The 14,750-nt window shown below is 32.4% G+C and overlaps 1 protein-coding gene across 7 annotated transcripts in view; it reads right to left on the bottom strand.

The window, feature by feature from the left end:
* Window positions 1-14,750, bottom strand: part of LOC133178534 (ubiquitin carboxyl-terminal hydrolase 47-like) — a 50,819-nt gene that overhangs the window by 15,668 nt on the left and 20,401 nt on the right. Inside the window, exons 26-34 of one of the 7 annotated variants that reach the window (XM_061313231.1) lie at window positions 14,354-14,434; window positions 14,082-14,162; window positions 13,686-13,801; window positions 12,988-13,106; window positions 12,277-12,407; window positions 12,044-12,091; window positions 11,618-11,748; window positions 11,022-11,093; window positions 10,475-10,520 (exon numbers count right to left, since the gene is read on the bottom strand). The exons of 1 other annotated variant lie outside the window; for it this stretch is intronic. In XM_061313231.1, the coding sequence (XP_061169215.1) occupies window positions 10,475-10,520; window positions 11,022-11,093; window positions 11,618-11,748; window positions 12,044-12,091; window positions 12,277-12,407; window positions 12,988-13,106; window positions 13,686-13,801; window positions 14,082-14,162; window positions 14,354-14,434 (825 nt within the window). Of the gene's footprint in view, window positions 1-10,316; window positions 10,521-11,021; window positions 11,094-11,617; window positions 11,749-12,043; window positions 12,092-12,276; window positions 12,408-12,987; window positions 13,107-13,685; window positions 13,802-14,081; window positions 14,163-14,353; window positions 14,435-14,750 lie in introns of those variants that run through there. 5 more of the 7 variants (XM_061313230.1, XM_061313233.1, XM_061313235.1 and 2 more) reach the window with 5 other exon arrangements.

Below are 14,750 nucleotides of genomic sequence, written 5' to 3'. Positions count from 1 at the left end.
AACTTCAGGGGATGTTTTTGGAGTCTTAAGGGGGAAATTGTTTTTACAGTTGTGTATGATAACTGACAGTTTAATTCATTTGGAGTATTTTGGATCCACACCTTTAGATAGATTTACTAAACAAATGCTCACAATGCTTGATTGCAAAGATCTAATTCATTGTTCTGAAACTGTTTTCATAATCGTGAAACTTAGATAATAATTGGATAGTTCCTGTAATTAACTTTGTATGTTGATCAAACATTTGACAGATCTAGGGGGACTCTTATTGTGCCAAAGTGGTTTCCTGCTACTTTTTGGATATTGTTGTTGATGTAGATATGAAGTACATAGAGAATGTTATTGATGTTCTATAATTTGTACATAACCAAAAACGTATTTCGTCATCAGTGAAAAAAATACGAATATCCTGTTTCGGCTTAAACCATTTCTTTAAAATCAGTATTGGCTTTAAGACTTTGTTCTGAGCATTCGTAGACAAGACTCTTTCAAGATTACCTTCTTGATGCAGCTGACAAGGTCTGGTTTGGTGTTTTCATCTGTTATGAAGTACATGTAGATATGACCCTTTCAAGATATATGATATCTTGATGAAGCTGTCAAAGTCTGAGGTGTCATATTTTCAGGTAATGCCCTCTCAAGATCTATAAGTATCTTGATGAAACTGGCAAGGTCTGTGATGTCATGTTATGCAGACAAGGCCATTTCAAGATTCGAAAGTATCTTTCAACGAGGTTGACAATGCCTGAGATATCGTATTATTCAGACAAGGCCTTCTCAAGATTTGCAAGTTATACTATCTTTTTTATACCGATACTGTTCACAAGCTTTTCGAAATGATATATCCTGCACTTTGCTTTGGGATGTTGAATTATGCAGACATGATATGTTATGAAATTTGCAATTTGTAAAGCGAAACTTTTGCACAAACACGATTATATTTTAAATGCTTAATTATTTTAATTATCACATTGTCTTTGTTATTTATTTTGCACCTTTTAAGAAAGTGATGGCAGCGTCAAGATTCGCTCAAACAAGAGAAAATGAATGAAACACGATACCGACGATAGTCGAGATGTTGGGAGACACAAACTTTTGATTTAAAATATGTTGTATTCAATCATCTTGATCGTTACTTCCTGCAGGTCTGTTCCTTACGGGTGTCAGGAGAAAAAGGGGGAGGGGGTCCTCACTTTTAAAATAGTGTTTTGCTGTAGACTCCATTGTATGACATTCAAACGCCATGCAACCCCTACCCCACCCTCAACCCCCCCCCCCCAATCTCATACATGTAGATGGCGAGGCAGAACCAATTGTTCAAGCTGATGTATTTCTGTAGACATTCAGTAACAAACCTAATAAATAATATCAAGTGAAAAGAATGGTGCATATAGGTCGCTAGTAAATACTCAGAACTCAGAGAGACATGCTTACAGTTGTGCTTGCATACATTTTTTCTTCAAATCAATTAAATATCTAGTTACCCTCACAGAATCCTTGACATCTAAGTCTGGTGAACAGATTAGGTCTGGTGAACAAATTTGGTCTTCCCCGATGTCAATTCTAGATGATGGTAGGCTACCAATCAATTTGCAAAATTCCTCTTCAGAAGGAAGTTTTGGATGAAATTCGGGATATCTATTTCGATTTTTAATTTCCGAGGGACTTCTAGTTCTGTATTTCGAGAACTATATGACAGAATATCAGTGTGAACTTCAGATGAAAACAATCCTTCAAATTCTTTCAGTACTTCATTTATTGAAGATATCTTGTTTTGGTATTCATCTTTCAGTGTGTGAAGTGAGTGGATGTCCTTTTCCTCTGCAGATTTAGCTTCATTCCGATATTTTGACACAATTTCATCTGTTATGTTGTGTAATTCCTTCTCTAGTTCATCAATGGCACTTTGTCTTTGTTTATGTTCTGATGTAACTTTTGAAATAAAATTTTCTATTTCTTCCAAGGCAAATAAATAAGCAGGCAAGAGGTTTGACTTCAAATTTTCGCTTTCCTTCCTGATGCATTCTTGCTTTAAATAACAAGCTTCGGACAAAGTTTGTATACTATGATCCTTATGTAATCCGGATGAAAGACATTTCAGACAAATGAATGTCCCACATTGTTCACAGTAGATATTACACAAATGTTCATCGTGCTTTTTGCAGGTAAGTACTACATCAAGTGTCTTAGGGAAACTGAATGGAACAACATCATGCCTTAAGGAAATATTGTTGGTAATGTGATGTCCGACACATTCCTTACATAGTCTGATGTCACACGTGTTGCAAATAGTCTCAGCTTTAGTTTTTAATTTAATTCGAAAACATGAATCACATACGCTGCAATCTTGTTTTATATCCATGACTGAATGATTTTGAGGCAAGGCCGTTACACCTCCTCGTGTAAATGGTGTCCCAAATTTCCTTTTGCATTGACTTAAATATCACAAGAATGATAATAACAGTTTTATTGTTGAAACTTGTTAGAATTCATATGGTTAAAACGAAGGAAATGTTTTCTACTTGACCGAGTTTTTGTTTATGAAAAAAAAATATCAGTTATTATCAGTCACTCATGTGACACTATGTACCTAAATACCTTTAAAATACCAACAAAAAGATTGGCTATAATTCCAAGACTTATCTCATTTTCCAATTAAGCATGTCTCAAATATCACTGTACACAAAAGAGTTTGTTGAAAAAGTTTTAAAATGTATATTTTATTCCCAATATTGGGAACTATTTTTTTTTATTTTTAGACTATCTAGCGCAAGACCGGAAAGTAGCGTTGAATTTTAAAAACACGAACCCACACATATGGGTACATAAACTAGTCAAGGTCAATTAAACGAGAAATCAAATGAGTATAACCTTTATTGACTTGGAAAAAAATAAATTTATTTTAATGAATGAAAAATCATCTGTACTTGAAGTATGCTAGGACTTTTTAGATACATCCTTTTTTTCATTTTCATGTCTTTACCTGGAATACCGAAATGTATAGAGTCTTCAAGATTTACCTAACTTAAGCACACACAAACAAGGACATTAATAAGGGCATCTTTCTGTTTTGATTAACAACACATCCTAATCAATCTGATCTTCTCAGTATGAACTCTTAAAAACTTCAACAAACTACTGGAAAATTTAAGATCACAAAATCGATCAAAAGTCAATAACATGAAACTATTGACTCTTCAACTTTTTATACAACCATTCCTTAATAAAAAAAAAATAAAATACTAAGACTAGGCATTTTGTTATTTTTCGACAACTGAAACTAAAAACTAGGGCACACTTTACGCCAAAAGGCTTTCCGAAAAAAGTGTGCAGTTCCTTTTTTTTTAATTTCTTGATGACAAAAATATTATTTGTATAATCATTGGTTGTAATTCAAGAAGTAATGTGAAATCATTAGATTTCATGATGGCTCAATTTTTCGTGGAATTCGTTGGTACCCCACATCTACGAATTAACATCCTCCATGAATTAAAAAAAACTAAGGTTTAATAGTCATTTTTCCTTTTATAAGATTGAGTCCCAACGAACCTGTAAAAGTTAAGCAATCCTCGAAAATTGGCCATCACAAATTTAAATGATTCCACGGTATATCAATTGGTAATGTACATGATTTCTCAGGAACGGACCAAGAAGCCTTTAGTACACTTTGCCGATATATAATTCTGTAAAAGTTAAATACAATAATATGGATCGAAGTATCCGTTGTAATAATGTCTGGATAATTTACTAAGATGACCAGTTGAGTAAGTTTAGAAAATAACTCTGATTCTATACACACACTCTGAGGTCTATATTAAAATGATGGTGGAGTTCCTCGTTGACAACATTTATGTAGTTTTCGGAGACCAGGTCTTCCAACAAACTTTTCGAAGTTCAGCAGACACTAATTCTGTTTCTTTATTAGCCGACCTGTTTTTATATTGTTATGAAGCAGAATTTATTCGAAAACTTCTTCAAACACTTGTTATGGCCTTCAACTCGACTTTTAGACATATTGACGACGTTTTACCAATTAAAATATTTACTTCCACTCATATGTCGACTCGATATATCACAGAGAACTTGAAATAAGACACCACAGTCTGCCACATCTGTTTCATGTTTGGATGTTTTACTGACTAAAGACGATAATGGCCAACTAGCAACTAAATTGTAATACAAACGAGATGACTTCACCTTTTCCATCATCAACTGCCTTTATCTATGTAGTAATATTCCGCCATCTCCTGCATATGGTGTTTACATCTCCCAACTTATTCGATACTCAAGAGCATGCTCCGAGTAAGATTATATTTAAACTGAGGCAGACTACAGACAGATACATGTAAATGAGTTCAACAACCTCCTTTAAAGTCAGCATTTTTGTAAATTCTATGGTCAATGACTCATTATAATGACCTTGCAAATATGAATTATCATTAGTTCGTATTTTGGCTGACATGTGTCATGTTTCGAAAACCAAGCTATAGAAAATGACATCACAGACTATGATAAGGGTGAGAAAGTTTCAAGTGATGACATTCACAATAGGGATTATAAGAGCAGTTTGGACACAATTATCAAGGACAATGAAGAAGGAGTACCAACTGTAATTGTAATTGAGAGTGATCAGAACCAGGGTATACAGAATGACACCACAAACTATTGTGCAACAAGAGGCCCAAGGGCCTACAATCGCTCTTCTGATAAACTGTACAACCTATCAATTCTATTTGAAGCCTCTAAGTATCCTGTATATTTAGATAAATCCTTGAAATTCCTAAGGTAGGTCATCATGACCTACATTTTAGATAAACACTCTATAAATCACCAAGATGCATCAACTAAGTTTGATGATTCTAAGCCAATTAATACCTAAAATATTTTAAAATTACAACCATAAAATTTCAAAAGTATGTCACAGTGACCTACTTTTCAGATGACATACTTTGAAGACAAAAGATGCATTAACTGACAAATTTTGATGATTCTAAGCCTATAAGTACCTGATATATTTAAATAAAGCCATAAAATTTCAAAAATAGGTCAGAGTGACCTCCTTCTCAGTCGAATAACTCTGCGGACCCAAGATGCATCAATTGACAAAGTTTGATGATTCTAAGCCAATTAGTACCTGAAATATTTAATTAAAGCCATAAATTTTCAAAAGTAGGTCATGGTGACCTACTTTTCAGTCGATCTACTCCAAAGACCCAAGATGCATCAACTGACATAGTTTGATGATTCTTAGAAAAAGTAGTACTCGAAATATTTGATTATAGTCATATAAATTGAAAAGTAGGTCACGGTGACCTACTTTTCAGTCGACCTACTGCGAGGACCCAAAATATATCAACTGACAAATTTTGATGATTCTAAGCCAAATAATACCCAAAAATATTAAACACAGCCATAAAATTTCAAAAGTAGGTCGGGGTGACCTACTTTTCAGTTGTCGTACTCCAAGGACCCAAGATGCATCAACTGACAAAGTTTGATGATTCTAAGCTAATTAGTACCCGAAATATTTAATTAAAGTCATAAATTTTCAAAAGTAGGTCATGGTGGCCTAATTTTCAGTCGACTTACTACAAAGACCCAAGATGCATCAACTGACAAGTTTGATGCTTCTAATCTTCTAATCCAGTTAGTACTTGAAATATTTAATTTTAGTCATATAAATTAAAAAAAAAATAGTAAAATTTCATTTGACGTTTTTTGAGGACCCAGGATGCATCAACTTACAAAGTTTTATGATCATAGGCCTTAAAATGTCCAAACTATGCCTCTAAAACGCTTTGAAATCGAATGCCTGCAAAGTTCAAAAAGTACCTCACTGTGAACTACTTCTTAATGAATATGTTTTATGGCCCCAAGATGCATAACCTTACAAGATTTAATGATTCTAAACCTCTCAGTATTCGAATTAATGAACTTAATTGTTTTGAAAAAGATTAACAATAAAATTCAGAAAGTAGGTCAAGGTGACCAACTTTTTAGTCGACGTACTCTGAGGATCCAAGATACATCAACTGACAAAGTTTGACGATCATAGGCCTTAATTTGTTCAAAATATGCCTCTTAATCGTTTTGAAAAAGAATGGCCGCAAAATTTAAAAAGTAGGTCACTGTGACCTACTTTTGAGTCAGCATGATATGAGGTCCTTAGATGCATCAACTGACAAGATTTGATGATCCTAGTCCTTATTGTAAGCAAAATATCAACATTTTAATAAAATGTAATTTTTGGTCAACTTTGAAGTGACCTTGAGACCACGCACTTTGCACAACGGTAAATCCCCGTGCAAATTTTAATCTACAACATATCCTTATCCTTTTGTGTAAGTTTGGTGATATAATCTGCCCAGTGGTTCTTGAGAGGTTGTTTCTATTTTCCCAATTATCCCCCCTTTCTTAAGGTTCACAATACTACTTTAGTGTAAATTGGAGCTCTTGGGCCAAGGATATCCTGTGACAAATTTGACAATAATTGGCCAAGGGGTTCTTGAGTTATGGCCCATATTCTAAAAAGTTTACGCACACCGAACATCGCACAAATGGTCATAGCATTAGCTCTTTGAGCCAGAGCTAAAAATAGATACAAAAGAAACTGGTGCTTGCAATACTGAGAATCACGATATTGTAAGAAAACTTGTCTATGGAAGCAGTCTTCATAAAAGTCATTGACACAATAACTATAAACCATATTGATGTGGCAAAGCAAAAGTAAGCAAATGAAAGCAAATCCTCCTTGCAGGCAGAACATACTATGTCCACAAAGTAACCAAGTACACAACAGATGATGCTATTTAGTACATAACAAAATACAATGCAGAGATGAAGCTGAGTGCAATCATGTATCACCTGCTGTGTGGCAGTGTACCGACACTAAAAAGCTGTCCAATTCCGAGACCATGATGAAAACTCAAAAATTAGTCAACATCACCAAGGATAAATTTCCGTCCTGTGAAATTATCTTATCTTTAGGTCTGCCTTGAGTGGAAAGAGACTTGAATCTCAAGGTAAATACCTTAAACATGGATCTGCAGATCTTTCTATAAAGGTCATTCGTCCGTCATATGTTGTGACAATAATAACTCCTTCTAAACAGGTTTGCCACACAGAGGAATCTTGCGCGACAGAAAGCACTTATAGAACAGGGCGTTTCCTTTTCTCCGAGAACTCCACCGTAAGTACTAGGTTCCTGAAAACTGGTAGCTGAACGTGAGCCAACTTAAATCAGCAATACGTACATGATAAATCAAAAGACAAATCATTCATTTTATCAGAAAATAGTGGTTATATTTTGGGCTACTATAAACTAAACACAGTAATAATGATTTCATTTCTTTGAATTCAAACATGATTACAGCATCATCTCAATTCCACGGAAGTCCCAGAGAAGAAAATTTTCCAGTCTCTGACGGTATCATAATCCTACATGTAATAAGAAAGTCAATAAAAAAAAGGGGTATAAAAATCATGAAAAATACTTCTAGACTAAGTGAAATTCAATGGTTAAATTGTCTAAAGACTTTTGTTAAGATTTTGGAATTTGTTAGAAGTAGTCTCCATCCTTTAGTTAATGAGAGAGGAAGAGATCGAATTGATCTTTGTACATCACAAGATCTACATTGTTTGAAATGTTGAAGATTGGGGTGGAAAGTTGACGTGTTTTCAGACAATTAAAATAGTATAGTTGATTATTGTTTGATATTAAACTCATTTTCTAATAATGTTTTATATTTCAAAGTACATGATCAATTCATAAAGCAATTCTCTTAGATCATGCAAAATTGTCATTTCGAATAACTGCCAGTTTTATTGAATGTATAACTGACAGTCGGTCGTCAGACTTTTTCTTACCGTCAATTTATAGATAGAATATGAATTCTGTTTTACAATTCCAGACTGCTTTGGATGATAATGAGATACAGACATTGATAAAGAAGTATATGAATGATGATTTTCATGTAATTTTAAAGGAAATGTCATTTATCACATATTTTGACACCAAAATCTTGTACTGAAATTTATCAAACAAGAATAAATTAGTGTAGCTGATGACAAATGAAAATAGTGAAATAGTTAATCGTTTTGCAGAATATATGTTTAATTTTTTTTTCAAACAAGAAACATTGTCACAGGATGAATTTAACCATTATATAATTACATGTATCTGAATTACTGAAATATATATTGCTACTTGTATACGATTGCTGTCTCAAACTTTGTTACATATATCTATCTTTCTGATGTCTTGCCTTCTCTATTGTTTATTTTCTTATTTATGTTTAATGTTGTTCTCATGTGCCTTTAATGGGCCAAAAATTGGAAATAAAGAATTCACTTACTTACTTACCAATCCCTAGGCCTTTGTTTTTAAACTAAATTTGACTACGATCTGTTCCGACCTAGAGCTCACGACCGGTGGGGCCGGTCAAGAGGTGATGTTAACGCTTAATATAGATACATGTACCTTATACCACCTCTTTAATTTTCAGTTGCCGTGTTTTATCCCCTATTCACAGATTTGTATTGTTGATTTTTTTTTTTAGATCGATCACTGTTCGTTATCTTCGCCTTTTTAACTATAAACATCATTATAATAGAAAAGGCGCAGAGCTAAGGCCTCAGAAGCTGGAGGATTTGAATTTTTAATTGGTCGCAAAAATTATCATTATTCATTGCCTCAACTGAAGAGAATACTAAATCTTGCACCCCTGCTTACAATAGACTTATTAACAGACATCATAATTATTATCCTTAAATCTTAAATGCTTTTATCATACCCATACAAAATTGGATATTTTGAACAAAAAATTCAAGCATTTTCTAGTAAATAACAAATATGTTTTTGAATAATATTTTATTCACATTTTTTTCATGTAACTGCATTCACACTTTCATTTTCATCAGATCTTCTGTGAAAGTACATGGAAATCATAACGTCTCAACAGTTTAAAACTATGCACAAGTACATCTCGTTTTCAAAAGAAAAGCATCATTATACTAAATGGTATATATGTACAAATAAATATTATATCTGAAATTGTACATTCTTAACATGAATATTTCACAATATTGTATTTTGTCTAAACTTTGATTACAAACTTAATCCCTATCAATCCGTCTTCAATTACTTCAACAAAAAAAGTGCAAATGAAGAGAACAATCATTTGAACTTTCATTTTCATTTGCTATCAAGAAAAATTCCAGTTCTGCACTTGTGCTCACCTCATTATCTCTAAAGCAATAACTAATTTAATTGATATGAGGACATGCAAAGTGTTTGTGGTACGGTAAATGATACGCTTCTTACATGTAACTTCGGGAAATGAAATCCATTACTAAATATTAAACTAATCCTCAATACTACATTTAACAGGCAAATGTGTGCAGCTTTTTAGATACTATAATAGTCAAATGATTCTACCAAATTAATTACTAATAACCTGGGTTTTTTTTTAAATACTTCGAATTATTTCGAATTCAACTTACTTAAAAATACATACAGGTACATGCAAGCTTTTTGATTTCCAGTTTATACATGTATATTTAGCATGTACATCACATTGTGCACCAGTAAACGTTTTCTATATTTTGACAAGGAATTTTAATTTCATTGGGGAAAAAACATTATCATGTTTGCACTTGCCTTTTGTCACTGATTGGAAAATATGTTTACCATACATATATCTAATTCACCTATTTATTGTGTTATTTAGGACCTTTCAATGTTTACCTTTAGCTTGTTTCCAAGATTTTGAATTGGCATTGCAGAAGAACACATTTGTCCACATATAAGAGATAAATCAAACAACCCTCTCAATCTAAAAAATCATATTTATTGTAGTATATACAAAGAATGTATTCATTTCTCCAAGTTCAACAACTAAAGGTCATTAACATTCACAATAACTTTGCTTTACAAGTTGAAATAATAAATTTTGGATGTTTTGACATTTAGACTGAAAAGTTATGGAGCACTTATATTCCATGCCTTATATTTCATATAGCATTAGACAAATTTTACATTAAAGGACAAGCAACAATAGATTTGAAAGACCATCTATATTAAATTCTTGCTAACATTACAGAATGATACACTTGGCAAAGACTGAAAATTGCTTTCAAATACATGTATTGTTGGAAATGCAGTAACAAGGTGTGCTCTATATAGCTCTTCTGAATATTTTCATATGCAACCAGCAAAAATCAAAGTGTCAGACTTTAAATATTATTTTTTTTCAAAAGAAAATCACATGACAAGATTCACCAATGAGATCAAAGAACACACAGGCTGATGATAAGCATTTTTAGAAATTGCTGATGTATCAGGCTTCAGAAATCAACAGCTCAAGATCACATGACATTCATTATCCAATGATTTGCTTCAGTCTAAATCAGGTGATGACTTGCTGCTATTTATACATGTAGATGGTGGCTCATCTGTGTAGATTTTGAGAGCTCTTTCCTTCCTTGGTGAGTACGATGAACGAACTGTTCCACGGGCCATTCTAAAATCAAGATTGAACATTTATGAACTTTGTTTTTAAACTTCTGAAAATTACTAAATTGTGTACATTTACAAGTAAATAATCTTATTGCTAAAAATAAAAATATACAGTAAAAATATGGTTACAGCAAAAACCTTATACAGTGTTTTCCCTTTCTTTCAAAGTAAAAGGTTAGAGATCAATTGTAACAGGCTTTGGGTTGAAGTTTATATCAAATTTCTGTGGACCTTACAACAATATAATTTGGATTTTTTTTTTAATTTAAAATTATAATATTTCGAAGCAGCATTTTTTTCAATTGAAGCAGTCAATTTGGCCAATAGCCGTTTCTTAGGGAAAATACTGCTTATAATGAATTCATGCTTACAGCAGTGATTTTCCTTCCTGTAGTTTTGAAACATATTGTGAACATAATAGATACAATGAATTACATTATAATAACTCCTGGCACTTTGTTGTCAGCAAGGTTTACTATATTTATTATTTAGATGACTTTTTTACCTGGCATTCTCCTTTTGTTGTAGTTCTTTCTTCCTGCTTTCTGAAAGTTCAGCCAACTTTTCTGTTTTATCCCTAGAAAAACATATGTACGATTGATAAGTAGAACAAAATTTATAGAAAATCTTCCAACGTTTGAGAACTAGTTTTTCAAAACCTTTAGTTTCTCATACCAAAACATTGATTTAAGATTCACTGACAGTCATATATAATTTGATTCTCATTGGAATACATGCATAAAATTGTCAAAAAGTCATTTTTGTCAAATTTTGCTACAAAAGATATGCTGAATTAGAGCACATTTTAATAATGAATTATATCTCTTTTGGATATTCATTAAATGCAAAACTTTATTTGAGTGAAATGAGAGAAGATGCAGCAGAAATGGTTTTGTTTTTATTGCAAGAGTTATCTTTCCTTTTCATGTCAACAAATTTGATCTCGAACAAATATTCCTCTTTGCAATATGGCAATGAAATTGATCAGTGCGGTACCTTGGCCTACTAATGTGGAGTTTGAAAAACTAAATTCTTTGGGCCTACCACTATTATATGAGCACAACATAAAAGGATACATTTTAACACTATGTTTTTCTTTACCTGTAGTAGAGAACACAGCCGTCATCACAGATATACAGAGGCCAGGAGTTAAGGCTGGTCACGTGAGGACTCCAGTCTAAATCACTGTGTATCTCCAACAGGGATATGTCACATGGAAAAGTACCTCTTCCCTGTAAAAAGTATACAGGCATATCGAGCATTTCAAAGTCTGGACTTCAACATGTATCAAATGTATACAGAATGTTATTTTTTTTTTTTTTTGTATTTTCTATTATCATTTTGCTGCAGACAATAAATCTTGTTTAAGATGTCTGTTTTTTTTTTTATTTATTTTTTTTTTTAATTTTTTTTTTTAATTTTAATCTTCCTTGACTTTGTAACTATTAAACTTAGAATTAACTACACAATTATGCAATGAAAAGCATGCTACTACTGTACATGTATGTGTATAAAATAAATTTTTACCTTTGCATACTCAATATCTTCTACAGGGATTCCACTTATTTCTGAAATCTGAAAAAATAAAATCAATCATATTATACTTACAGTATAATGAAACACAACATATCATGTTGAACTCGAGTGCCATTCAAAACCACTTGTTGCAGGGGCAAAAAAAAGGACAGCAAAGTAGTATATTCATTACCTGTGAACTGTATATTTAATGAATAGTCATCATCAAAATTTTAAAATATTACCTTTTCTTTGAGGTCATCTACTGTTTGTGAGGACAAAATGACCTCCTGGAACGGGTCCAGTTCATATGTACTGGGTCTCCATCTCCGAACAAAAATGGCGAGTTGTGACGTAGTGTTCATCTCTTCAGGCCCTGTACAAACAAATGTTTGAACAAATGATTTCTTCTTCTCTTTCTCAACTTTACTGTTAATACATTTATCTAAAAGGGATTGAGAAATAATATGCATTTTCGAAATTACTTTGCAAAATAATGCCCTTAAAGATCATTTCCAGCTGACTTCAATTTTCAAAACAAAACTAACTGAAGATATGCAGAAAGAAGGAATAAACATACTTTATTCCATGGGTTCATAATTCCCCAGAAAACACAATTTCTGTTTAATCCGTGAGTAGAAAATTACTCAGATTTCTAAAGATTGCCACTGTATACCTTAAATGTACTTTAAGTACACTGGAAGAATATTCCCTTGGAAAAATTAAGTCATACTGTAAATTAATGCCACACCAAATAAAGTACTTTTACAGTATCATAAACTGATATAAAAGCAGGAATAAAATTCAGACAAATTTGAATCCAACACAAAGTACATGTATATACACTGTAAACACTGTAAAACAGTGTATACAATATTCGTGATCCAAAGTGGCTGTTTTTGTGTATTCTTTCTGCTTGGCAACAAAATTTCGAGGAACAAAAACCAATAATTTACCATCCAGGATTTGTAAGAAGACTTCCCAGTTGGCGAAAATATGGACTTCATCCTCGTAGATTTGATTATCTACATACACCGTACCGGGATTTCTCCATGTCTTCTTCCTCAGGCGACATCTATTTTATTTGAAGAAACAAATCATAATAAAAAAATTGTTAGATACATTTTAGAAGAAAATATATACAAAGATAATTAAAAGCTAAATACCAAATTATCATTTCAGCCCCCCCCCCCCCCCCCCCAATAACATATAGTCTACAGTTTCTATGTTATCAACATGTAGCACTGTCAAATTTATCAATTTTATTTTACATACTGAAAAGGGGAATCACTCAATTATATCATTCAAGTTGAAAAAGAATATTGATTTATTCCTCTTTAAGACCTGACATGACAAAGTCAAATTTCTGTTATAAAAACAATATATTCTTGTTAAATATTTATCTTGAAACTTTTTGTATTCAAAAGATTTGAATAACATTATTTTTAATTTTATTATCAAAGAACAACAGAAAAAGTAAGATTTGGGTGGTATCATTATTATGTGGACAAAAAAAAAAATTAATTTTAAAAATTTTGACCTTAAAAACTGTAGATAATTTTTTTGGCCTCAGATTAATATATGTTGTATTATGTTTGTTTTGAAGCTGAATGCAAAAATAGGTCCTTGAATCAAGCCATTTCTTTATGGTTACCTCTCCAGAGGGATGTCTATTCCACACTGCTCTTTGATCTCTGGGATGATCAGTTTCTTGGATTCTAAGACAGACATCCCTTTGGCAAATATGGTATCAATCAGAAACTTCCCAGGCTATAAAATAAGAACAAATTCCTTAAAACATACAGTTACAAATGATACATCGATATGGTTCAGTCTATTTTTTTCATAGGAGGAAATACATTTAAAAAACAAAACTCTACTTTTGTCTATGAAACTACACTAAAATCATCATCAGTCAGCTTGAGAGAACATCTTCTGTATTCAAATTTATTATTGAATTATATTAGAGGAAACAAAAAGTAAGATTCAGTTGGTATCATCTCTATGTTGACCAAAAAAAGTTACTGAAATTTGCATTTCGCATCCTTACCTCTGCATCATTGAGGAGAAGCTGATAGATTTTGACCCTGTATTCTCCTGGTTTTAACGCTCTTCCCAACTTGATATTCAACTGAAACGAGCCACAAAAACTTACTTTCACGTACACTGCATTTCTCAAGAAATCTTATCTCACAGTACATTTCCTTGTGTATCATACAGGTCATATATTATATCTTTCAAACAGTATATCTTTCATATTAAACAGTGATCATCACACATATGAAAATAATTACAATGGTGCCCATGTCATAAACAACGTACCTTTCCATCCTCAAAGAAAGACAGAGTTTCAGTAAGTCTGATGCTTTCAAATTCTTGATTATTTGAGTACACACGATAAACCTAAAGGAAAATATAAAGAAAACATTTAGAAATCTAATCTGCCACTGAATGATAAAAGAAATAGGTACCTTTAAAAAACTTAAAACTATATATACTTTATATATTAATATAAATTAAGTATTGAACATACATGTAGCATGATGAGATTATGAAAGAGCAATATGAAGACGATAGACCTTCAAACCCCCCCCCCCCCCCCCAAAAAAAAACAAAACAAAACAAAAAACAAGAGGCCCATGTGCCACAACGCTCACCTGAGTCAATATGGCCCTGCTGTTCTTTGTCAGCAGATTTCTTCTCCTATATTTCTCCTATA

The sequence above is a fragment of the Saccostrea echinata genome, unplaced genomic scaffold, assembly GCF_033153115.1.
Source record: "Saccostrea echinata isolate AGI-Se365-2 ecotype Australia unplaced genomic scaffold, CSIRO_AGI_Sech_v1 ptg000003l, whole genome shotgun sequence".
In the NCBI taxonomy this organism is placed as follows: domain Eukaryota; kingdom Metazoa; phylum Mollusca; class Bivalvia; order Ostreida; family Ostreidae; genus Saccostrea; species Saccostrea echinata.
This window is presented reverse-complemented; position numbering and strand designations above follow the sequence as displayed.